At 41.1% G+C, this 27,342-nt stretch overlaps 1 protein-coding gene across 1 annotated transcript in view; it reads right to left on the bottom strand.

Moving 5' to 3' along the window:
• Nucleotides 1-27,342, bottom strand: part of grin2aa (glutamate receptor, ionotropic, N-methyl D-aspartate 2A, a) — a 265,381-nt gene that overhangs the window by 25,680 nt on the left and 212,359 nt on the right. The window contains exons 6-9 of the mRNA XM_036590374.1: nucleotides 12,768-12,939; nucleotides 10,802-10,955; nucleotides 8,893-9,018; nucleotides 5,084-5,313 (exon numbers count right to left, since the gene is read on the bottom strand). Coding sequence (XP_036446267.1) covers nucleotides 5,084-5,313; nucleotides 8,893-9,018; nucleotides 10,802-10,955; nucleotides 12,768-12,939 — 682 coding nt within the window. The remainder of the gene's footprint in view (nucleotides 1-5,083; nucleotides 5,314-8,892; nucleotides 9,019-10,801; nucleotides 10,956-12,767; nucleotides 12,940-27,342) is intronic.

Here is a 27,342-nt window from a genome sequence, read left to right as displayed (position 1 = left end):
AGTTTGAGGATGTATAACAACATCAGGAGGTATTTTTGACTAAAAGCATCATGGGTGTTGACGAGTAAAAACACTTTTTAATATCACAAACAGTGTCTGACAGGGAGGAAGTTCAGTTTACCTGCTGGTGCTCTCAGAACAAGACTAACACCTCCCAGAGTCCAGAGCTCAACACCACTGAATGTGTTTGATTACTTCAGAAAATGATCAACCAGCTTCTAAGACTGAACTTTGGAGGTGTGTCTGCAGATTCTTTGAGGAACTGAAAGTGAGAACGGAAGCTGGAATAAAGGGAGAGAGTGACTCACTGAACAAACAGATTTTAAGGTGGATTCAGGTAAAGTGGGAAAACAGTCACCAAAGCTGTACCTGAATTGTTGCATCTACTCCTCATGTTATAAAACAGTCATTGTGATCTGTCTGAGATCATCACAGGGGGCGTGGTCTATCTTTAAAGCCAGGCTGTTCAGTGTAAGCACATGGTAAGTTCAATGACTACTTCCAGACCACAGGCTGTTAAATGCTCATAAATGTTGTTTAATGTTGTTAATAATTAAAATGCAAGGTGAAATTGAAAGATCAAAAGATGCAATGAACCTAAAATATGTAGTAATATTCTTAATATTAATATTAATATCAATTTTATTAATAAACCGCTTGACACTGTAAACAAACAAATTTAATATAATGAGGTAACAGAATGTAACACGCATGATAATTATTATTTGATGTTCAGTGAATATGAAATTTTAAAACAGCCAGTTTTAAAACGTTCAAACTATAATCCTGTGTGGTGTTGATGTGTTTGTTACTCAGTGGTCTGCTGGACCCACCACATTACTGTTTATTTAATCAATACAGCAATAACAGTTTATGTAAAAATACCAGATGTCTAAAATATCACAAGTGTCCAGCGTAGGGTTCTCCTTTAGCAGCTGTAGCCAGTCAGCAGCCTGTCCATGTTGTCCACCCTCACACACACATATATACAAACACACACAAACACACACACACACTAACAGCAGGTCATGTAGGAGGAGAACAGAGTGAAGGACACAGCACCTCCACACTTTTACTCCCCGCGGGTTCACCAAACACCACATGTGTAGTATAAATGTGTGGGGGGTGAACAGAGTGAAGACACTGAAAACGGGTTATTTTATATGTTCTTCACAGAAAATCAGCAAAGACCAAGAATCTGAGGGTGAAATGATCACAACATTTAATAAATGTTGTGATCAACATTTTTTCTTTCACAACACAACATTTTTTCTTTTAGTAAACACTGAAAATGAGTTGTGGGCGGCACGGTGGCGCAGTGGGTAGCGCTGTCGCCTCACAGCAAGAATGGCCTGGGTTCGATTCCCGGCCGGGTGACCAGGGTCATTTCTGTGTGGAGTTTGCCTGTTCTCCCCGTGTCTGCGTGGGTTTCCTCCCACAGTCCAAAAACATGCAGTCCGGCTGATTGGACATGCTAAAATTGCTCTTATGTCTGTCTGTCTGTCTGCCCTGTGATGGACTGGCGATCTGTCCAGAGTGTATCCTGCCTTCCGCCCAATGACAGCTGGAATAGGTTCCAGCACCCCACCACGACCCAAAAGGATAAACGGTTTAGATGATGTATGTAGTTGATGATGTATGAAAATGAGTCCCACAGACCTGAACACCACAAGAGAGGGTCACATTATGTCTGAAGGTGCCCACGCTGCAAACAATTATGTATTACTGTGTCATTTCAAATGGAAAGTCTTAAAAAGGCCTAAAGTTATGTATGGAAATAATTCTGGATTATATTAATAGGCCAAGTCTGCCATAAAGTGCCCCACATTACCTGAATGATGTTTTCTGCTTTATTTCTGCTGCTGAAAAATGAATAACTTGTACTTAATGGCTGTTTTGACTGGAAATGATCCTGTTGAAAAAAAAAATTGGTTCCTTAAGGTTTGTAATTTGTTTTGCCTTTTTTAATGGGTTGATATCACAATGTAAACGAACCTAAATGTTTAATAAGTGACCAAAGGCTGAGTCTAAATGCATTTGATGGTTTCCTAAAGGGATCTAAAGGTGTTTCACAGGAAACTAGTGGCCTCTAACGGAAACCATGAAGCCAAATCTTCTAATCCTCCGTTTTCAGCAGGGAAAATGAACACTTTTGTATATTATCATCACATATTTAAACTGGACATCAAAGTTTTGCGGATGTAACATCTTTTATTCATATGGAAATGATGTTATGTGTCTGAAGCAGTGTGTAGCAGCGAGGTCTCAGGCCCTTTGACTCACTCAGGCTCTGCAGCCTCTCAGGGCAGCTGTGTCACAGGTTTGCGTAACGCGGCCGCTGAGCGGTCAGGCTCCTCTGCTGGCCTCCTGTGGGACGTTTTAAGCTCGGCGTTGGGGGGTAAACGCCATGCAGAAGCACACGCGCACACGTCATGTCTGAGTTGCGCAGAGCTGCGGCGCTGCGGCCGAACCCCTCCGGGACGTCTGCATCACTACACACAGGAACAGCGCGTTCGAGGATGTAGAGCTTGTGTTAACTACAGCGCGGCAGGCTCGGTATAATCCCACCGCAGCTGCCCACTACAAGTGCTTTTAGCCCATTACAGCAAACCAACATATGCGGCAGTTAATTGTGTGCCTCAGAGGGGACGAACTGCATGTATAATTCCTATGATTTACGTACACCGGAGACCAACGCGCTCGCTGGCGTACGTGTGCGAACGCATGTACGGGCTCACGTGACCCGCTCTGGGTGAGAACACAGCAGCGGGGTTATTTGTGAGGGAGGTATTGTTGTTTTGCTCTACAGAGGCTGTGCTGCATTGCTGTATGTGCTATTTTAACTCTTGGATGTCTGCATTTGTTTTTGTAATTTTGCTGATTGTAACTGCAAAGATACTTACGTGGTGAGTAAAGGGGAACTCCACCAATTTTTTCAAAATTTCCACATAATTCAGTCTATTTTGTTTAGATGTTCTAGTTTGTTTAGACGTAAACAAAGACTGGTCTCGATTCACATTCACCGCTCTGAGTCTGCACTTCTGACTTCATTCATTTGTTATGAGGCTATAACAATGACAAAAGTGTAAACAATCATAATTCATAACTCAAATCATAATAAAATGTCTTCTCTTCTACTTACTCAGACCTTTAAGGTTTAAAGGGCAATTCCGCCAAATTTTCAAAATGTCTGCATTATTCATTGGTTAATTCAGAGCGGTTTGGTGGGAAATGGATCAGATGTCTTTACAGTGGTGGTGATGACTACAACACAAATATAGACATTTTATTTACTATCCAGAACCACCAGTGAACCTACACGAGTCTTCTGAGTTTATATGGAATGTTGATGATGGAAAATAGTGGAAAATCCAGAAAAATAAGTTTTTTGGGGACTATTTTGCCTCACAGCGCCCTGCATGTATCCCTCCACCATGAATGTCTTAAAAAAAACATAATCATAACGCAGTGTCTCAGACATCATAATCATTTCATGTAGTAACTTTCTGTGATGGAGTTTTTAGAGGTGGACGTCTGGTTCCTATCACCACCACTGTGAACAGTTCTGACTCAGTAAGGTTATCTAGAACAGAGCGTTTCACACCAAACCACTCTGAATGTTCATCTTAACCATTCAATTATTCAGAAATTTAATAATTTGGTGGAAATCCCCTTCAAAGAAGCTGACATATTGGGAATTTCATTCCAAATAGCAGTGTAATGATATTTAAGCAGCCTAGTTCTCAGAAACCAAGCAGCCAAACGCTGCACAGTCAAAAACACACTGAACCGCCCAAAGGTGCAGACAGGAGGAGCTGCGCAGCGCAAATCTAATCACTTGTGAAGTCTGTTTTCTCCGAAATGAAAACCGACCTGGATCGAATACAAATCCGAGCCAGTCCCCACCTCATAACTGCACAGCTGTGAAATAATCACTTTGCTAAGCTCTATGGACTTCAATAAACATTTAAGAGCCCACTCCGCAGCAGTTTACAAACACCAAGAAGACTTTGTAGCACGAGCAAAAGATCAATCCCAGAATGCTGGCATTTTATCCTGCGTTTGATCTGCTCTTGTGCCGATCGATATGCTATTTGTAAAACCAGCGTTGGAAATACAAAACCTTCTCAACTATGCTCAGCATTTCACAGCTGTACCAATTAAAAATAACTGTGATCATCCGAGGAAAACCAGAAATTCAGCGGTAGCTGCATGCAGCTCTTTACAGTAGGGTGCAGCTCATCATGATGAATGACATAAACATTAATAAAGGCTTGTAGGTAAAACTCGAACCCTGCTACATAACACTGACATAAACATGTTGTGGTAGATGCCATATGCTGTCAGGAGTCATCATGACAGATTCTGTTCGGTTATATAACAATGTCATGTTATTGTTAATTGTGATGACAGATGGTCATATCACCACCACTGTAAATAACTCTACGTCAGGAAGTTTCTGTACAATGCACCAGTTTTCATCAACACACTTTGAATGACTTCTCATTGATTTATGCAAAAAATTTGAAAATAGGGTGAAATTCCCCTGTAATTATGAAAAGGTGTATTCATGCACCTTTCGCCTGGACAACTGGACCTTAAGGACCATGCTGTACCTTTCAGGGTACACACTTAAAAATGGTAGTTCTTTAGTAAAGGGTTCTTTAGTAAAGAAAATGGTTCTTTATAGAACCATCAATACTCGAAGAACCCTTTCCATGATTAAAGGCTTCCTTGCATCTTGAAAGGGTTCTTCAGACTGATAGAGAATGTGCTGTAGTTGGTTCTATATAGAAGCTTTTTGAAAATGGTTCTATGTAGCACCAAAAAGGGCTCTTCTATTGTTACGATGTGAAGCTTGTTACAATAGAAGAACCCTTTTCGGTGCTATATAGAACCATATACAACACATTTGTATGAAAATATTTCTAATACATGAGAAAGGAATGCAAAATAGAAGCTTTTGGACTCTGTAAGTGGGCCTGATTAGAGTCTGATAAAGAGGTTAGGAGGCCAAACGGTCCTAGACGGTTTCAAGAACCAAGCTCCTTGCCTTAAAGTTGGAACCAGAACGAAGCCTTACCTTCTTGTCGCTCAGTCCCGTCACCTGGTCCACAAACTCCTCCTGGATCATGAAGGCAGCCAGGTTGGCAGTGTAGCTGGCCAGGAAGATGACAGCGAAGAAGGCCCAGACGGACACGATGAACTTGCTGGTGGTGCCTTTGGGGTTCTGCACGGGCACAGAGTTGTTGAAGACCAGACCCCAGAGCAGCCACACCGCTTTCCCCATGGTGAAGGAGGGTCCGTGGGGATCTGCAGACAACACAGCATCAGAATCAGCACCAGCATCGTCCTTCATTCAGCAGCTCCACAGGATTTCCACAGCTCACCTTATCTGAAAGATCACCTTCTAAAATAAAGCTTTTCTGAATAGCTGGGGTCTTACAAATAAAATCTAACCCCCCATACAAACAAAAGACTTTCATTTAATTTAAAAATGGTATTTGCTTGTTTACTCACTATTGTTGTGTTTTAAGTTGAAGCTCTCAAGGCACCTCCACCCACTCACATCTAACATCAGCACGGATGTTTACATTAGACCACCTATTTAAGATTTTTGAATTGTAAATAATGAATATATGTTGCATGTTGTGAAGAATCTGTTTATAAACCACAGATGAGCTTCATTATAGATAAGAGGGAGAAAAATAAACGCCGGAAGACAGTCGTATCCAAATGTTTGGGCACCCCTGTTTAAATTCCATGTGTTGTTGATTTAAGTGTAAATAAGCCAACACATCATCTACAATTACTGTTTATTATACATATTTCTGTATAATAACTTTGTTAACATGTAAACAGAGTCATTCAGAGTGGTTTGGTGTGAAACGCTCCGTTCTAGATAAACTTACCGAGTCAGAGCTGTTCACAGTGGTGGTGATAGGAACCAGACATCCACGTCTAAAAGCTCCCTCACAGAAAGTTACTACATGAAATGGTTATGAATTCACTGCCTGATGTCTGAGACACTGTTTTATGATAGTTTTGGCCTCAAATCTGTTTTATTTTAATCCATTCATGGTGGAGGGATATATGCAGGGTGTTGTGAGGCCAAATAAAACCTAAAAGAAAACCTATTTTTTAGATTTTCCACTATTTTCCCATCATCAACATTCCATATATAAACTCAGAAGACTCGTGTAGGTTCACTGGTGGTTCTGGATAGTAAATAAAATGTCTATATTTGTGTTGTAGTCATGGCAACCCCTGGTTCCTATCACCACCACTGTAAAGAAATCTGAATCATTTTACACCAAACCACTGAATGACTGTTTACATTATATTTTATATACAGTTTTTTTCAATATGTTAAACTAAAATAAAGCAAAAAAAAAAGCAAATAAATAGAAATTGTGCACTAAAATTGGCAGAAAATGCCATATTTAAGTTTATTCCCTGTAGATGATTTTCTTCAACTAAGAAAATCAACACAACATGTCATTTGATTACAAATGTTCAAACAGTAACTAGTGAGGTATGTTGTGAAATGAGGTCATTCAGTGAGTTGTGTCAGTATCTGTATGACAGATTAAGGGACACGGTCACTGCAGTCCTCCCTATATGTTTGACTAACCCCAGCACACGACTCCGACCCCAGTAGTTACATCACTATTTCCTGTCTTTTTAAGACCAATTCTGCATATTTCCTCACAGTGCGAATCAAATATCGAAGTTGCAATGTAATTCCATTAAGACTCAGTACCCAGCAGTGGTGATGTGTAATGAAAAGGCTGGGTTAGTAGTCAGCACAGCTATAGAAAAGCATTTCTTTGAGTGGGTGGAAAAGCAGACACGCCATCAATATAATCTGTCCTTGGGGATAATTACTGCTTAGTCACGGGGCCATTTGAAAACAGAAAAGAGTTTTTAATTTGAGTCATACAATGAAGAACAGCGCCGAGTGATGTGGTACAAAAACACTTTGAATGGTCCTATATAAATCTGAATTTATATTCAGTATGGGCTAAATGAAAATTGGACTTTATTGAAGTGAGCGGGAAGCGTTAATCGTTAATCGTTGCCAACTGACATCCCACAATTTACAAACTTCAGCTCCAAAAAAAGCAGGACAGTATATGAGATGCAAATAAAAACAGAAATAAGTTAATGAACACCGTCACTGTGTCCGCAAATGCATGTTCTATGCACAGCGGAAGCCACAGAAGCCGTATATCAACCGTGTCCAGAAACGCCGCCAACTTCTCTGGGCTTAAGCCCATCTGAAATGAACCGATGCTTAGTGGAAGTGAGTACTTCCAGTTTCAGCCAAAGAAGAAAAGGAGCTTCCAGGTTGTTACCAGCGTAAAGTTCAAAAGCCAGGGTCTGTCATGGTATGGGGGGGGGTATTAGTGGGTACACCTGTGAAGCTTTTTATTTTTTATTATTATTTTCTTTTTCACATACCGCCCCAACTTTTAAGAGCTGAGGTTTTGTACACTGTCTGTCTGAAAGTTTGGACACTCCAGTGTTTCTTTTGATTTGAGGTGTACTCCTCTGGGAAGGCTTTACGATAGATGGTTGGAACATTGCTGTGAGGATTTGACTGAGCATTAGTGAGATCAGGTACTGATGTCGGATGGTCAGTTCTGGATCATTCCAACTCATCTCAAAGGTGTTGGATGGAGCTCCATCACTCCAGAGAACACAGTTCCACTGCTCCACAGCCCTATGCTGGGGTCCTTTATACCCCTCTTGCCCACGCTAAGCATTCGGCATGGTGACCTTAGGCTCATGTGCAGCTGCTCCAGAGTGTCCCATTCTGTTGTGCTTTTCTATGGAGATTAAACAAGCTGGCAGCAAAGGGTGACAGAAAATTAATTGAATTCAATCACTAGAAGGACTGTCCAGATACTTTTGGACATACAGTGTATATACTGCATACTTTCCAAAATCATTGTGAGAACTTCCATAACTAGCTGACTTACAGCACTGTGCAAAAGTAATCACCCTTTTCCAGTCAAAAGATCCAGTACAGGTTATTAATTTTTCAGGAGGTTCAAAAACTGATTAACAGCTACAGAGAAAATGGGGCTCCTAACAACCACCTGGAAGAGCTGGTCGACCCCAAAACTGCCCCCATCAGATAAACAGCACTTAAAGCTTTCATCTCTGAGAGAGAGGAGAAAATCAAGCTGATCAGATCTGAAAACATCCACAGGTGTTTCTGTCCATCCTTCCACTGTGAGAAGACGACTCAGCGCTGTGGGTCTGAAAGGATGTGTAGCTGATCAAGAAGAACCTCACTGAGAAAAGGAGACGGACACATCAAACAAAGAAGCTGAACGATGGACTGACCACCCCAGAGTCCAGACCTCAACACCACTGAATGTGTTTGATTACTTCAGAAAATGATCAACCAGCTTCTAAGACTGAACTTTGGAGGTGTGTCTGCAGATTCTTTGAGGAACTGAAAGTGAGGCTCCTGAAAAGAACAGAAGCTGGAATAAAGGGAGAGAGTGACTCACTAAATACTAAAAATGTCATATAATATTTAGTTTAGTTATATTTCTGTGTGATTGTGTATTTAAATATATATTTTCTGCTTTTTTCTCGACCCTGAAAACTTTGAAAAGCGTGTACTTAATGACTGTTCTAGCTGGAAATGAAAGAAACAGCAGGGCGGCCTCTGATTTTTGCACAGTGCTGTTCAACGGCGAGACACATTTCCACAGACTTGCAGTCCTAACCACAAATGGCAGGTGTGGTCATTTGGGACAGGAGGTCATTGTTGACTGATACTGGGTGTTTAGTGAGTGTAATTGGGCAGGTTTTGTGGCCTGTGGGACTGCAGAGCGAGGAGCAGCCTGAAGGAAGCGGCACTGTCGAGCTTACCTTTGCCCTGGGCCAGATTCCGGTTGAAGCCCAGAGGGCTGATATACTCGAACATGAAGACGGCCATGGCAGTGACCAGCAGCAGCATTACAAACATCATCACCCACACGGACGCACTGAAGGGCTCTGCAACATGGAGAGAGAGAGAGAGAGAGAGAGAGTAAGGATAAAGAGATGGTCAGCGACTCTCTTCCACACAGCCTGCTTGCCACAGCAATAAGTGATTATGGACAAGCCAGGGAGATTAAATAGCTTTTTACTTTGGCGAAGTAAAAGGGAAACTGGCGAATGTCCATCTTGGGGCTTTTCCCAGCTAAACTCCTGTAATTATCTGCCTTATGTTAATTAATGAATGGCTTGCTGATGGAGCGCATTCCTGATATAGGTGCAAGAGAAGAGCCATGAATCCAATAAGCGACCTCTGTACTGCAGCGACGGTCTGGAAGAGCTGCGCACAAACTAATGCATTTCGGTTTTTTGCTGAATAATTTTAAACGTATTTCAGAAAGATTGTTTTTTATCACATACAAGGAACATACAACCTGCACATCTGTGTTACAAATGACAATGCTTACAACTCAACCCATAGGCGAGGGTGTAGCAGACTGAGGGGCTTATGGCAGCACATTCCAGACTTTATTCAAATTCAAATGCAAATTTGAACATTTTAATTTAATTGTGCATTAAAGACTTAATTCAAATTATTCAAAGTATTCTTGACATTTCATTTTAATTGTGTTAATGGTCTGATGGGGCTAGTCACTAAAAAATCAGAAGGTCTGATCGCTAAAAAAGTCAAAATGTAAAACAGAAAGGGAAAGTTCGTCAACGAACTTTAAGTTGGCTTGAAAAAGACAGCTGTTGATGGTTGTTAAAGTATTGCTAAAATGTTGCTAGGCAGTCGCTACAGTATCCAAGGTAGATGGTAACGGTGCTACCTTAAATGCAGTTCCACCTTAAATTCACTGATACCTTAAATTCACTGCCAGCCTAAATTCAGTGCTACCTTAAATGCAATTCTACCTTAAATTCAGTGCCACCTTAAATGCAGTTCCACCTTAAACGCAGTGCCACCCTTAATTTACTGATACCTTAAATTAAATGCAACCGTAAATTCAGTGTTAACTTAAATGCAATTCCACCTTAAATTCAGTGCCACCTTAAAAGCAGTTCCACCTTAAATTCATTATTTGTGCTGTTACGGCTGTAAGCGTGTGAGTCTGTGTGTACTGTGTATGAGTGTCTGTGGGAGAAAAGGGGCTTAATGAGGATTATGACTTAGGAAATTAGCATTTACATTTAACAGAAGGACTCAGATCAAAGAGAGGTGAGATTCATGAGATTACAGGGCTGTACATAAACTTTTTGTGCATGCAACACTGGTGCTATTAAAGTTGTTGTAACACAAATGAATGATTATTTTGAGATAAAATGCAATATAATTTTTTTTATTTTAACTATGGAAAAAACAGAAGCAGCGTGTAAAAGGTTTGTATTTAAAAGTTAATGTTGTGAAATGTGTAAATAATTAATTCTCTCCACAATAATCATTTTTAGCGTGAGAGAAAAAAGGTTTTACTGCTTTTGCTGAATTGGTTATGGTTTTCTTATCTCATATCAACCCATGCGCTGCTGAATGAACTTTAAGTTGTATTATGAAGTGTTATGAATTGTGGCATTATACAGCCCTGCATTATCAGGAAAAGGCTGTGGTGAACGAGCAGTTGAGTTAACTGTACTGAGTGCTGTCTGTGTGCTCGATATTTCGGTCAGGCCCTCCTACGGCCTCAGCAAAGCGATGTGGGGATATCAGATGCAGGCGTGGTGAATGAGTACAATGTTAAGTGAAACAGTGCTCAATATTTTGACAGGCGAGCCTCAGAGGGGGTCTCAGCCTGCTGGCAGTTACCCAGAAATGCAGAGGGAGAGACGGTGCCGTTGCTGCGGGACACCATCACGCTAATGCCGGTTTCCACGAAGGGAACGGAGAAATCGATGACCTCTGAACGCTCCTCATTGATCGTCAGCGAGCCCACGGCCATGACGGCTTTCTTATACACCACCTGCAGCGGGAGACAAAGACGTCTAGACAAAGACTCCGAACTTTGCACGCCAAACACCTGCACACTCACTCGCCCGCACTCGGGGGGACACTCCCCGGACCTCATTTACTTTGGTTCTGTAACTCAGGTCCAACCGCTTCAGTCTCTGCTAAAACAAATCGAATAAATGGCAAATCCTTTTGCCACTTCCACACCTGATTGCCATCAGGCACCGTCTGTCGCAAACGTACTTCCAGCAGACAGAGATTTATGGATTCTCATTCTGAAGCTGCTGTAGACTCGCTGTTCTTAAAACACAATGTCCTTAAAAGCCACTGAGAAAACGTAGAGCTGTATATCACTCGGTTTTCAGTTTTTGACATAATTTGAAAATACCTGTTGGCCTTTACACTGTGTGTAAATTTCATGATGAATGGACCAAAAGAAACCAAAAATTGCTTGGAAAAACGTCTGGTTCCATTGACTTACATTAACAGTAAAGCATGTTTGATCCTTCTCCTGTAAAGTCACCACTGTGGAGATACGAGGTTTTGTTCTGGCAGCAGTGATATGTACAGTATATGGTAACAAATTGGGTTTAATTTAATTGACACGTTTTTAAATGTAGCTTAAAATATTAGCATTGAAGAAGTTTAAAGTTAAATCAGCCAAAGTCAAATTAGAGGGAACGAACTGGGTTTTAAACGTGATGCGAACCCAATTAAATGAAGTCTGTTGTATGTAATGTAGGACACACCCAACGTTTGAGTTAACTTTTTTGATGACTAAGCGTTTAAATGGGATCTCTGTGTTGAATCAATGTACTTAAATTCGTCACCTTTAGCAGGTGGGGATATTGGTGCAGGAGACAAGATTTAATTGGCTCCTGGCTCCATCTATTTGCATATTGGGTGTGTCTTTCACCTTGTTTTACTTACCATCTCTGTGTTGCCTCTTCTCCTACACTTTTAGAAATAAAGGTCCTAAACTGTCACTGGGTCAGCGCCCCTCCGTGGTTTAGAAAATTAAGTTTAGCCCAATTTAGTGAATTGAGCTGCATCAAGAGTAATGTCTTATTTTCAGTGTAAGTCATTTCATTGTGTGAATTTTCATAATTCATTTAAGTTTGAAAAGAGAGTGACTGTTATGAGTGTGGAACAACTGGCACCCAAAAGAAGTTATAATGGCTAGGATATGAGTGAAAAATAGCCAGCCGGCCCTAATTAGCCAGTTATTCTCCAGGGTGTATTTTGTTTTTTCCATCTGAATTTACATGCCCAAATCATAAGGCAAATTATTCAGTAACTGCATAAAATAAATGTAAAGTGTTGGTGTTTTTTGTAAAAGCTCCCCTCAAATGAACAGAAAATGTGTTTTATGATCATAAACCTAATGCTTACAATTTACTGCTGAAAGCCAAAAAAGGCGCTCTTTGTATTTTTTCATAAAATAATTTTTTACAGAGCAGATCACTGAAGAGACGCCATCTGTTTATAGTTTATAGCTCAGATTTGTGAAAAATGGGTCGACTTATAGTAGAAAAAAGTTGTGAGTTCAGCTTCTTTTATTATAAGGGTTTAAAATTACATCACCCATCTATTTGACTGGAAAGAAGACAGTTACAGCTCTCATATGACCCCCACCTTTAGAATGTAGCTTATGAAATATTACAGTTATGAAGAAAAGAATATGATGAAGTGCATTTTGGAGCCGCTGGTTGTTCAACGGAGATTAGCTTTCACTCGTCATTAGCAATGGAAGCACTTATTGTGAAGAACTGATGAAAATAGTAAATGGACACTCTGCTAACTCTGCTAACAGAAATCCTCTCACCTCTCCCACCATGCCATTCCACACGTTGTTGATCTTTTTCCCATGCTTTCCATTGGTCACCAGGTAAAGGTCGTAGGTGAACTTCACGTTCCTGGCGATCTTCTTCAGGATGTCGATGCAGAATCCCTTGCAGCACTTTTTAATATACGTCCCGCCACCCTCAGTGGAGTTACTGTTGGAGAGAGGAGATGAATGAGAGCCCATCCTGGCAGCACCTCAGACTACAGCTGATATTATAGACCCCTATGAGTCTTCAGTGATGTTTTAAGTGGGCTTGAAATTTTGCTCCCTGACAGCATTCAAAATTCTGTCTGAGCATGAAGCAAATGAAAAACGTCTTTCCTAAGATCAACAGAGAACTTCAGCAGATATGAAGGGTCACTCATTTTGAACCCCTTTAGGAGAGAAGAGGAGATTAAACATCAGCGTTTCATTGTAAGAAGTTCTGGAGATGAATGAGAGCCTGAGGTCTCCCTTCTGCACTGCCAGACTGCTGAAAGACTGCTGAGACGTAGACGCGAGCGATAAAAGGAAAAGATAAGATTTAGATAAGACTGGGATAGAGGTCTGCTGACTGACCAGAGCCAAAGTATCGGGTTTTGGGATGTTTTTTCATTTGCAATATCAGGATTTGAGTTCTAATAAGTGATTTTTGATGTGATAGAGCTCAACAAGGCCCAGCAAATATATCGGATTTGGGGCGGGTTAGGATCAATGTCAGACTCGGGTTGAGCTCAGGTTTGTTTTTTAAAGAGTGATTTTTAGTGTAGTTGAGCCTGACAGGGCCTGACAATATATCAGCCTTTGGACCAGGTTTGGGCCACTTTTCCAAGTACAACATCAGGCTCAAGTTTAGCTCAAGTCTAATGAGTCTAATGATATTTGTTATGTAGTAGACCCCAACTAGGCCTGATAAAATATCAGGCGTCGGGCCAGGGTTGGGCCACTTTTTCATGTACAGCATCAGGCTAAGGTTGGGCTCAAGTCTAATGAGTCTAATGAGTTATTTCTTATGTAGTAGAGCCCAACTAGGCCTGATAAAATATCAGGTTTTGGGCCAAGTTTGGGCCACTTTTCCATGTACAACATTGGGCTCAGGTTAGGCTCAAATCTAATGAGTTTAATGAGGCCTGATAAAATATCAGGTTTCGGGCCAGGTTTGGGCCGATTCTACATATAAAACATTGGGCTTTCTAATGAGCAATGTCTTATGTTGTAGAGCCCAACTGGGCCTGATAAAATGTCAGGTTTTGGACTGGGTTTGGCCCATGAAGTTTTGTTCATGTTTATAGCTCACAGGAAGTCATACTTTGCCCGAAACCCCATCTATAAGTCTTGCGGATGAAAATGTTGGTGACTATTGACTTCTATCCTTTCTTAGCTCCAATTCTAAACTAAAGAAGCAAAATATCAACTCCAAACTTGTCCTGGCTGATCAACTACGTCTGGGATGAGTGGAAAACTGTGTACACGTGATTTTTCATCATACTAAAGGAATCAAATGTACACATTTAAAGAAGATGGTTGTTCCAGGGCTCTTTAGTAAAGAAAATGGCTCTATAAAAAACCATGAACCCTTTGCAAGGTAAAAGGCTTCTTTTGCATAATGAAAGGGTTTTTCATATTGATGGAGAATGGGTTTTGTATGGTTCTATACAGAAACTTTTTTAAAAGGGTTCTATATAGCACCAAAAAGGGTTCTTCTACAGGCTTGACATTGTAACAATAGAAGAGCTCTTTTGGTGCTATATAGAACAGTTTTCAAACATGCTCAGTATAGAACCATCTACAGCGCATTCTCCATCAATATAAAGAACCATTTAATGACGCAAAGAACCCTTTAATCATAGAAGGGTTTTTTTGAGTGTTGTGTTCTATATAGAACCATTTTCTTTACTAAAGAATTCTTAAACCGTCTTTTTTAAGAGTGTACATTGAACCGTTTAAACCAGTAACTTGAATCTGAAAATAAAATAAAACAGATTACAGTGTGTGCTGGAGTGTGATGTGTATCATGCTCTTTCAAATTTATTGGCTGATTTTTTGGAAGCAAAGTCATGTTTTTCTATTTTTTCTGCCATTATCATGAAGAATGACAAAAATAATATAAAAATAGAAATCGTACTCTAAGGGTTTGCTTATGCCAGGGGTCGGCAACATGCGGCTCTTCTACTGTCCTGTTGTGGCTCCACAGCTGAATCAGATTTGTAGGTAAAAATAAAGCTCTGCTGATCGTTCAACACAGTTTAACAATAAATGGTCTTAAACGCTGGACTTAATGCCTATATGTGGTAATTCACCCTTTAACCCTGAACGTTGGCGCACAGACTGATGGTCACCACAGCAACGCAGACAACAATCTGGCCTGGCTAGTAGCTAAAAAATATGGCAAAGAGAAAGATTTAAGACGAACGTTGATAATTTAGAGACGAATGGACTTATTTGCATTTATAATCCCTCCAGCTGGTTTCCTGATACGTTTAATCTGCAGTGAGAAACTGACAAACACTAAAAAGTCATGAAAAGCCATGAGGCTGAAGTCGCTTCTCATTCCCAGCTTCTCGTTTGAATTCTCCCGTTCCACCTTAAATGGTGCAGCAGTTCCATCCTGGCACCTCAGGCATGATTTAAGGTGGAACGGGAAAATTCGAACAAGAAGCTGGGAATGAGAAGCGACTTCAGCCTCGTAAAAAGTCAAACGTTGAGAGACTTTTAAGGAAAGGTTTCCTGCTGGAGATGTGAAAAAAGCAGCTATAGCTGAGCTACAGCTTAAAGCAGAGCAAAGTAAGTCTGCGTTTTCTTTAATATTTTTATCCTATACTAGTACATTAACAGATACTGAGACATATTTACGGCCAAGATGGTAAAATGGACATAAAATGTTGTGGCTCCCAAAGTGGTTTGATTTTCATTGGAAGGACAAAATGTTTTTTCTTAACATCTGGGTTGCGACCCCTGGCTTATACCATTCATGGCAAGAAACACATAATATGACGGTTGTGGCTTATCTTATCATACAATAAATCGGATGTTCTGTGGGTGGACAAATATGTCCTGACCACACAGTGACCAGTCAGGTCGCACCAGGTTTGGACAGACAGAGTTTGAAGCGTATATAGCAGTGAACCATGAGCTGATGTAGCATTTCTGCAGACCGTTCCTGCTTTTATTCACACAAATCGTGAGCAGAGTGTGTGCCTGGAAGGCTCCCACTCAGCAGGTCGAGTTAAGAGCTGCAACAATCATCTGCAGCTCTGTTCACTCGCATTAAACACGGCTCCTGTTACAAATCCACAGAGCGCGGCGCATGCACGCTTACGGCTGCGGGAACACCTCCGACACGTTCCTTTAGCTCCGCGATGAGTCAAGGGCGATATGGATTAGGGAATTCTCAATGAATTATACCCAACAGCAGCGGAGAGGCTATGACTAAAACACATTCTGTTGGACGGCAGCCTCGCTGTGGTGCCAGCCGCGAGCTGGGATTAGCCTAGAGTAGGTACAGTACGTTAAGGCTTGACTGAGAGCGCGTTCCACCGCTGGCACTGGAAAAATCTCTTAATTATGATGAATAGAAGGGCTTTCCCTCGAGAGGCTCTCCAAGGGGCCGTCAGGAGAAAAAAATAAAAAGCGCAGCTGAAAATCGGAGGCGTCTGGAGATTTCTGGCTGTGGCCAATCTGGGCGGCTTTAATTGCAGAGGGGCTCTCGCGCCGTACTGAGTGAGGAGAAACACAATTCTATTTACAGGGCAATCAAGATCTTTTTTTCATTAGGAAAGAAAGAGAGAGAAGGAGACAGATAGCGAGCAAGAGAGGTTGAGACACTGTGTGCTTGCCTGAATCACAGCCCTGGTAAGTTGCGACGGGTATTTTATCCACTTTGGAATTTTTATTTGCATATTCTTTAAACACACATCATTGGAATATTCCAACGAGAACATATTCCATATTGCTATGATAAACACAGAAACACAGATGTTTAACAGTCATTTAGGTGATGCGTACCCAATAATTTGGCTGATTTTCTGATTTATTTCTATTTCAGGCGTGTCTGATTTAACGGTGCCAAAGATAACTCACAAAGCTTACACCTTACCAATGTATCATCTTTTTACTGAAATATCATCTCTACATACAGCTCTGCTTATGAGCCTTACAAAAAAAGTTGGCGTAGAACATAAAATGGTAAACAGAAAATAAAAACAAAGCAGTGATTTGTGAATCCACCTGCATTTAAATGAAAACAGTACAAACGTTTATCTTATCAACTTCATTGTTTTACTTGCTCTCTCTGAAAAAGCTATGATAAATAGTAGTGAAATGTTTAAAGAACATCTTAAACATGTGATGTCACTCTAAACATATGTTAAAATTGCGTCATGCTATGTCTGGAAACGCCGCCGACTTCTCTGGGCTCGAGCTGACTGATGGACTGATGCTCGGTAAAAACGTGTCTTGTGATCTGATGAATCAACCTTTCAGATTGTTTATGGAAGTAATGGACATCAGGACATCCTGAGTGTTACCAGCGTAAAGTTCAAAAGCCAGCGTCTGTCATGGTATGGGGGCGTATTAGTAGGTAACTGTGTAGGCGCCATTAATGCTGAAAGAATTATACACACTTTGAGGCAGCATACAGTCACTACCAAAAAAACAAGCATCTACAAATTTTATTGCAAGTAATTTTGGAGCATTTCTATTGGTCCATTCGTCCTGAAACTTTTACACAATGTAAAGAGCAGATGCTGTGCTCAAATGATGTAGAATTTTTTTTTTGAAATGGAGATGCTTTTTTTGGGACAGCAACGATATGCTACCTTCTAGACCACGTCTTTTTCAGGGATGCCCAACATGACAGAGGCAAGCCTCATTCTGCATGTGTTACAAAAGCATGGCTGGGTAAGCAGACAGAGTGGGCGCTAAACTGACCTGCCTGCAGTCCAGAACGTAAACAGATGGTACATCATAAAGTGCAAAATACGGCGAAAAGACCTCCCACAGTTGCACTTTAGCTGTTTTAGTCTGTTGCCATCATGAGATGCGAGCATTTCGAATGAGTGAACACTGAAAGCTTCAGAAAGCCTTGTTTCTCCCATAACTACCAACTTCTTTTGGCCCAACATCACAGACATTCAAAATCACACCACTTCATTTCAGTTTAATTTAACCCCCATTTTTTCCCTTCCAATCAGAAGCGAATTTTCGGGTCAGGAGTTCAATCAGAAGCGACTGATGACGCAGATGATCTGGTAGAGTCTTTAATAGTCAGTCTTCAGCCCTTCCAATCTACTGTGGCTCTGAACTGATTGGACGCCTCCTGACATTTTTAAACATGTCTGATTTCCACAGCTGAAAATATACAGAGTCCTGTAATGTGAGACGGTCAGCGACGTAACTTAACGAGTGATTCAGGCAACAGCCAATGAGAGAGCTAGGAGAGAGAGAAGAAGGCAAAGAGACGTCCACACACAGAGGTAGAAACGCTGGTTGGCTGGTTAACATTATCAGTTCTCAATCAAACTCTACCTCACACCAGCCCAAAGTGCTTGACACACACCAATCAGGCGTAACATCATGACCACCTCCTTGTTTCTACGCTCACTGTCCATTTTATCAGCTCCACTTACTATATAGGTCAGTTTTTAAACAGTTTGTCCACTCACTGTCCACTTTATTAGACACTCCTACCTTGTCAGTCCACCTTGTAGATATAAAGTCAGAGACGATAGCTCATCTGCTGCTGCACAGTTTGTGTTGGTCATCCTCTAGTCTTTCATCAGTGGTCACAGGATGCTTTGGCTGGATGTTTTTGGTTGGTGGACTATTCTCAGTCCAGCAGCGACACTGAGGTGTTTAAAAACTCCAGCAGCACTGCTGTGTCTGATCCACTCGCACCAGCACAACACACACTAACACACCACCACCACGTCAGTGTCACTGCAGTGCTGAGAATGATCCACCACCCAAATAGTACCTGCTCTGTGAGGGTCCATGGGGGTCCTGACCACTGAAGAACAGGGTAAAAGGGGGCTAACAAAGTATCAGAGAAACAGATGGACTACAGTCTGTAACTGTAGAACTACAAAGTGCACCTATATAGTAAGTGGAGCTGATAAAATGGACAATGAGCGCAGAAACAAGGAGGTGGTCAGAATGTTATGCCTGATTTTCCACTTCAGCACAAAAAAGATAACGCAGACTCAGTGCTGAACGTCTGTTCAGAGACTTTACTTCGGTCGTGTTTTAGTTTAGGCCATGCAGTAAGTTTTGGAGATCTAAGGTGACCCGCTGCAGCACACCTTTCCAATTAGCAGCTGGCCGCTAAGCAGAAGTGGCCGAGCATGTTGACAAAAGTGTGCTTTGGTGCGAACTGACAGGACAGAGCTGCATCAGTAATCAAGCTGCCATCTGCGAGCGCCGGGTCCGCCGCGGAGTTCTCACCCCACTCGCTTAAACCAGCGCAACCACCTGGGAGCCTCATTTAACTTTTAAATTGAAGCTAATTAAGAGCGGATCTTTACATCCTTTTATGGATCAAACTCAGAAGAAGGGCGCTTACAAACCTTCTCTACAACCACAGCCCGCTCCCATGGGTCCGAACCCCCCTCACCACCTGCCTCGGTACTTCTTTTTCGCATCTAAGTTTACTTCCAGATAAACTTCAAGGGGATAAAGTCCCACATCTGAATTAACTGCAGCACCCATATGCTGAAAGTGGGGTCGGCAACATGCGTCTCCGGAGCCACATGCGGCTCTTTTACTGCCCTGTTGTGGCTCCACAGCTGAATCAGATTAGTAGGTAAAAATAAAATAATCCTCCTTTACAGTAAAATAAAGCTCTGCTGATCGTTCAACACAGTTTAACATTAAATGGTCTTAAACTCTGGAGTTAATGTAGAACTGCTAATTCACCCTTTAACCCTGAAGATCAGCGCAGACTGCTGGTCACCATAGCAACACAGACAACAACCTCGCCTAGATAGTAGCTAACGAAACGGCAAAAAGACAGATTTAAGATGAACATCGATGATTTTGAGATGAATGGACTTATTTGTGTTTATAATCACTCCAGCTGGTTTCCTGATACGTTTAATCTGCAACGAGAAACTGACAAACACTAAAAAGTCATGAAGCTGAAGTCAGTTTCTCATTCGCCAGCTTTTCATTCGAATACTCCCGTTCCACCTTAAATGGTGCAGCAGTTACATTCTATCACCTCAGCCATGATTTAAGGTGGAACGGGAAAATTCGAACAAGAAGCCGGTGAATGAGAAGCGACTTCAGCCTTGTAAAAACTCGAATGTTGAGAGACATTTTACAAGAAACTGTTCTACTTTTGAGGAAAAGTTTCCTGCTGGAGATGCGAGAAAAGCGGCTATGGCTGAGCTAAAGCTGAAAGCAGAGCAAAGTGAGTCTGCGTTTTCTTTAATATTTTAATTTTTAGTCTATACTAGCACATCAGCACACACTGAGACATATTTACAGCCAAGATGGTCAAATGAACAGAGCCATTTTGGCCTTTCAGCAAACATCAAACCACCTTGGGAGCCACAACACTTGTGGCTCCCAAGGTGGTTTGATTTTTGCTGAAAGGACAAAATGGCTCTTCTTAACATTTGGGTTGTCGACCCCGATCTAGCTAAACATAAATAATATATAGAAAACCTAAATATCACAACACACATAGCATATCAAAGAAAAGCTTTCCAGTACTGTGACGTTCTCTATTACTCGTTAAACGTTATAGATATGATGCTAACTGGCCGTGTGGCTCTGTTCTGCCAGCGAGAAACAAAAGATCTGTGAAAGCAGCAAAAAGGGCCACTGCTATTCATCTTCACAGGAGCTGAACACGTGTATCCATTACCCTACTGGAGGAAAAGCGCCGTACAGGCAGCTAGTGCAAAAAATGTTTTATTTTATTTTTAAGAGGCGCCTGAACCTTCAGACCGAACAGTGGAGTTTAAACCGTATAACAAACCTGCTGTCTCCCCACAATGAGAGAGACACAAACACATTCACTCGGCTCAGCAAAACCAGTTTAAAATCAATCTCCTCCCTCACTGCAGCGGCGATGACGCACTCGCCGAATTCCCCCGACTCACTCGCTCAGCCACTCTATACACACTCTCTCACAGCACCGTCTATATCACTGAGAGAGGGAGAGAGGGAGAGAGAGAGAGAGAGAGAGACAGAGAGAGAGAGAGAGAGAGAGACAGAGAGAGAGAGAGAGAGAGAGAGAGAGAGACAGAGAGACAGAGAGAGAGAGAGAGAGAGAGACAGAGAGAGAGAGAGAGAGAAAGAAGAAGAGAGAGAGAGAAGAAGAGAGAGAGACAGAGAGAGAGAAGTAGTAAGATAGAGAGAGATGGAGAGAGAGAGGAGAGAGAGAAAGAGAGAGAGGAGAGAGAGACAGAGAGAGAAGTAGTAAGATAGAGAGAGATGGAGAGAGAGAGAGAGAAAGATGGAGAGAGAGAGACAGACAGAGAAGAAGAAAGACAGATGGAGAGAGAGAGACAGAGGGAAAGAGAGAGAGATGGAGGGGGAGAGAGAGATGGAGAGAGAGATAGAATGAGAGAGAAAGACCGAGAGAGACAAAGAGAGAGATAGATGAAGAGATATAGAGGGAGAGAGATTGAGGAAGAGAGAGATAGAGGGAAGGCGAGAGATAGGAGGGGAGAGAGAGATAGAGAGAGAGATGGAGGGAAAGAGAGAGACAGAGGGAGGCAGAGAGAGAGGCAGAAAGAGATATAGTAGGAGAGAGAGAAAGGGGTTCTTTGTGTGATGCTGTACACACTTAAAAAAGGTTCTTCAGGGATTCTTTACTAAAGGCAATGGTTCTTCAGATTGATGGAGAACGTGCTGTATATGGTTTTATGTAGAACCAAAAAGCGTTCCGCTATTTCTACAACTCTTCACATTCACATCGTTTTTCATCTCATGGTTCTTCAGGGAGCTAAAATGGTTCTTCTATGGCATTGCTCTGAGAACTCTTTGTGGAACCTTTATTTTTAAGAGTGCAGAAGTAGAGAGAAACAGAGAGAGAGAGAGACAGAGAGAGAGAGAGAGACAGAGAAATAGAGAGAGAGAGAGAGAGAAAAACAGAGAAAGCGGCAATATTAGGGGTCCAGCGACTGTAATGCCGTTCTCAGCTCCTGCGATATCAAACCAATTAAACGTTATGAAGCCCCTGCTGGCCGGACGCTGCAGCGGAGACTCACTCTCTGTGAGTGAGTTAGTGGAGAGATGTTAGCTGGAGGCGCAGACTGTATGATATTAGACCCTACGCTATGTGAAAGCGGCACTGAAGGGTGTGGATATGCAGTGAAGTCGAGACTGAAGTTAATAAACAGACAATGAGTGGAATGTGCTCCTCTAAATTTCCACACTTCCAAAAAACTGTTTACATCTCAGCCACTGAATTGTGCAGAAATTTTGAGAGATCAGTGGAATTCCCGTTTAAGGCCACGGTGTACCTGTTGCAGAGATGAGGTTCGCTTTGGAGACTTCACTCACCATATCATTGTCAGGTAGGTTCACTCCGCGGACGATCATGCTATGCAACGAACGAACGGATCAGGGTCTTACAAGGTCCCCCGAACGCTAAACATCGGACTAAATAAATAAATAAATAAATAAATAGCCTGAAAAGTGAGCTTAAACAATAGTTCACACTCATGTTTATCAGCAGGGCTTTTTTGTTTTGAGAATAAACTAAATTGGCCTCATTAATAATTCATGTGCAATATTCTCTGTGTCTACATTGTAACAGTCCATGGTTTTGTTCAGGTTATACGTACATAAAGACGGACTTCTATCAAGATTACTTCTCTTTTTCCTTTCAGTCAAACTGAGTCATAACGCAGAAATAGAAATAATTCTACACATATAAGAATGGCAGCAATAAAATCAATGATAAGATAAAAGCGGAGGGGCCTGAGAACACAATATTGTTTTGTTTTACTCCATTTATTTAGCCCAGGGGTCAGCAACATGCAGATCTGGAGCTGCACGTGGCTCTTTTACTGTCCTGTTGTGGCTCCACAGCAGAATCAGATTTAGTAGGTAAAAATAAAATAATCCTCCTTTACAGTAAAATAAAGCTCTGCTGATCGTTCAACACAGTTTAACAATAAATGGTCTTAAACTCTGGAGTTAATGTAGAACTGCTGATTCACCCTTTAACCCTGAAGATCAGCGCAGACTGCTGGTCACCATAGCAACACAGACAACAATCTCGCCTAGCTAGTAGCTAACGAAACGGCAAAGAGAGAGATTTAAGACGAACATCGTATGAATTAGAGTTTGAAGGACTGTATTTGTTCATAATCACTCCAGCTGGTTTCCTGATACGTTTAATCTGCAACGAGAAACTGACAAACACTAAAAAGTCACAAAGCTGAAGTTGTTTCTCATTCGGCAGCTTCTTGCTCGAATTCTCCCATTCCACCTTAAATGGTGCAGCAGTTACATTCTATCACCACAGGCACCATTTAAGGTGGAACGGGAAAATTCAAAACGAGAAGCTGGTGAATGAGAAGCGACTTCAGCCTCGTAAAAAGTCGAACGCTGAGAGACATTTTACAAGAAACTGGAGAAACTGGAGATGCGAGAAAAGCAGCTATAGCTGAGCTAAAGCTTAAAGCAGAGCAAAGTGAGTCTGCGTTTTCTTTAATATTTAAATTTTTAGTCTATACTAGCACATCAGCACACACTGAGACATATTTACAGCCAAGATGGTCAAGTGGACATAAAATGTTGTGGCCCCCAAGGTGGTGTGATTTTTGCTGAAAGGACAAAATGGCTCTTCTTAACATTTGGGTTGTGACCCCTGATTTAGCCATTTAAACATATTCAGTGGCTATTTCTTCACGTAAAGTTTATATCTGCATTGGATTGTGTTTGAGGCCCCTTTTCTAAGGCCCCCCCAGGTCCCTGGTAGTCAGAGGCCCCTGGGCACTGGCCCCTCTGGCACAGTCAGTTATCTATCCCTGGTGACAAAGCCTGTGATTGGTAGGTGCTAAAGAGGCGGGGCATCTGGATGACAAAAAACTTCATGACTTCAAAAATATCAAGTGAAAACATCTAAATGCTGCAATATATCTACACTCTTCAAAAAGATGGCTCTTCAAGGGTTCTTCAGAAAAGACAATGAGTCTTTATTGAACCATGAACACTTTAAGAACCATTCGCATGCTTAAAACGGTGAAATGGTTCTTCAGATTGATGGACAACGTGCTGTACATCACTGCTGTTAGAAAAAAACCCTCATAGAAAAAATCTCCAAAGAGGTAACTTTACAGGACAAGGAGAAAAGTTCTTAACTTTAAGTGGAAGTTAACGAAAAATGATTTTTTCGGAGTAATTTTGGATCTGTTGGCCGGTTCATCATGAAATTTTGATGCAACATAAAAGACAAAAAGTATTTTCAAATTATGTCAAAAAATGAAAAAATGGAGAGGCGAGGTTTCGTCCCAACAGAAAATGGTTCCATATAGAACCTTTTTGAAAAGGGTTCTATATAGAACCAAAAGAGGTTCTTCTGTTGTTGACATCATAACAGTAGCAAAACCCTTTATGGTGCTATATAGAACTATACACAACACATTCTCCCCCAACCTGAAGAACCATTTCACCATGCAAAGAACCTTTTAAGCACGCAAAAGGCTCTTTGAGTGTTCATGGTCCTATATAGAACCACTGTCTTTACTAAAGAACCCTCAGAACCATTTTTAAGAGTGTAATATTTCTCAATATGAGATTGTTGTAAGAATTTTAGAAGATTATTTAACTTATTTTTATGCATTTTTACTTGTTTTAATCATTATTTCTTGAAATAAGAAAATTATCTGCATTATTTATTAACACAGGTAAAATGATCTGCCGATGGAAGCAGACACTTTCACTACATAAAATAACTTATAACAAACAAAAAAAGTCTAGAAATATATTAAATAATCTCATAACATCCTTACAACAGTCTCATAATGAGAAATATTACATATATTAAGTACATTTAAGAAGTTTTCACTTGCTATCATCGTACACAGTGTACACTGCAAAACAAGTAAAGTCTTATCAAGTAAAAACATCTTAAATCTAGTAAATATTATAAGATTAATACTAGCGGTCGAACCCCAGAGACCCCCCAAGACTTTTATATCGAAACTAAAATGCTGAATATCTGACAACGCAGCACAGTCAGATTTTAGAACCTGAGCTATTCATTAAATGACTGATTTCTCCAGGTTTTCTCTGAAATTATGATCCCACTGCAGCCAATCTGGCTGAAAAATAGCTCTGAGTCTCTGAGGACTGTGTGAGTTTGAGCATCCAGGTCACTGAAGCACGTTTCCTCTGCAGCTCTGTAGCTGCGGCCGGTCAGGAAACGGCACCTACCCCCATCTGGACGGTGTTACCTTCCTCTGAACCTATTCATAATGCTTCATAAAGCTATACGCCGCTTCATTTGCAATAGGAGAAGAGGCTGATAGTGAAGTGAACAGCCAGCGCAGGACCACACAGGAGAAATAGAGCAGAAGCTGCTGACAGTCACCAGAGCTCCCCGGCCTTTTCTCCTGCAGGGACTGAGGCTCAGCGGTTAACTTTACTCAGTAATGCGAGTGTAGCACTGCTAAAGTGGAGTTTCACCAGACTGCAAAATGTAAAATCATTCATTCAGTGGTTTGGTGTGAAACGCTCCATTCTAGCTCCATTCCAGAGTCAGAATTGCTCACAGTGGTGATGGTGATAGGCGTGTAAAGCATGTAATGCCTTTTAAACAGCTCCCTGGAATTTTTTTTTTTAATCCATTCACGGTGGAGAGGCAAAATAGTCCCCAAAGAAAACTTATTATTTCAGATTTTCCACTATTTCCCATCATCAACACTCCATATAAACTCAGACTTGTGTAGGTTCACTGGTGGTTCTGGATAGTAAATAAAATGTCTATATTTGTGTTGTAGTCATGGCGACCCCTGGTTCCTATCACCACTGTAAAGACATCTGAACCATTTCACACCAAACCACTCTGAATCGCTCTGTTTACATCTCACACACTGAATTATGCAGAAATTTTGAAAAATTGATGGACTTGCCCTTCCGGAATAGAATCAGGACTAGAAGCAGGGAGCAAAAGAGGGTGAGGAAAGTGAGTGGAGAAGAGAATGAAAAGAGAGGAAGAGAGAGAGACACACAGAGACACGTTCCTAAGTGGTTCTTGGAAAAGAACCTTGCAGCCAGAACCGCCTTTGCGAGCTTACAAGCTGCTCGCTGTGGCTTCAATTGACTGAGAGAGTCATCCAGATGCCACGCCCCTTTAGCACCGACCAATCACAGGCTTTATCACATAGTATGTTCATCCATGGAGTTTGTCTAGTTACCATTGGTGTGACGTTGCTCCACATAATGTCTCCAGTCTGTTTTCTCCACTATTACCCTAAAGGGGAAGTCCACTACTTTTTCAAAATTTTTGCATAACTCAGTGTGTGAGATGTAATCAGAGTGATTCAGAGTGGTTTGGTGTGAAATGGTTCAGATTTCTTTACAGTGGTGGTGATAGGAACCAGGGGTCGCCATGACTACAACACAGATACAGACAGAGAACCTTTCTGAAAAGGGTTCTATATAGCATTAAATAGCGTTCTTCTGTTGTTGACATCGTAACAGTAGCAGAACCCTTTTTGGTGCTATATAGAACCATACACAACACATTCTCCATCAACCTGAAGGACCACTTCACCATGCAAAGAACCATTCAAGCATGGAAATGGCTCTTTGCGTGTTCATGGTTCTACAGAGAACCACTGTCTTTACTAAAGAACCCTTAGAAACCATTTTTTAAGAGTGTAATATTTCTCAATATGAAATCATTGTAAGAGTTTTATAAGATTATTTAACTTATTTTTATACAATTTTACTTGTTTTGAGTAATTTTATTTAGTAAAAGTGCCTCGTTCCATTATTGGCAGATCATTTTGCCTTTTTATGCATTATTTCATAAAATAAGGACAATTATCTGTTTTATTTATCAAAACAAGTGAATGATCTGAAGAAAACACTTTCACTAGATAAAATGCCTTAAGTAAAAATGTATAGAAATAAATTAAATAATTTTATAATATCCTTACAACAGTGTCATAATGAGAAATATTAGATAGATCAAAACATCAGGCAGTGTATTCATAACCATTTCAAACAATTTCTTATGATTTTAAATTAGTACTCATAATTTCTTGTATTACTGTTAAGCATTATCACTGTCTGTGAAGCACTTTGAGCTGCCACAAAAAGGGCTGTATAAATAAAAACTCTTCTTCTTCTTCTTATTATTATTATTATTATGTAATAACTTTCCGTGACGGAGCTTTTAGAGGTGGAATCTGATTCCCACCACCACCACTGTGAACAGTTCTGCCATCTTAATGATTTAATAACGCAGAAACTGGTGAAATTCCCTCTTTAAGAGTGTAGATATCTGTAAGGCTGTCTGTGCCAATACTTCTCCATCGTACAGCTTCATGTTCATGGTGTTCTTCCCTGGTATGAAGATCATATTTTACCTAAATAATGATTTACA

Source organism: Colossoma macropomum, unplaced genomic scaffold (assembly GCF_904425465.1).
Source record: "Colossoma macropomum unplaced genomic scaffold, Colossoma_macropomum, whole genome shotgun sequence".
Lineage (NCBI taxonomy): Eukaryota > Metazoa > Chordata > Actinopteri > Characiformes > Serrasalmidae > Colossoma > Colossoma macropomum.
This window is presented reverse-complemented; position numbering and strand designations above follow the sequence as displayed.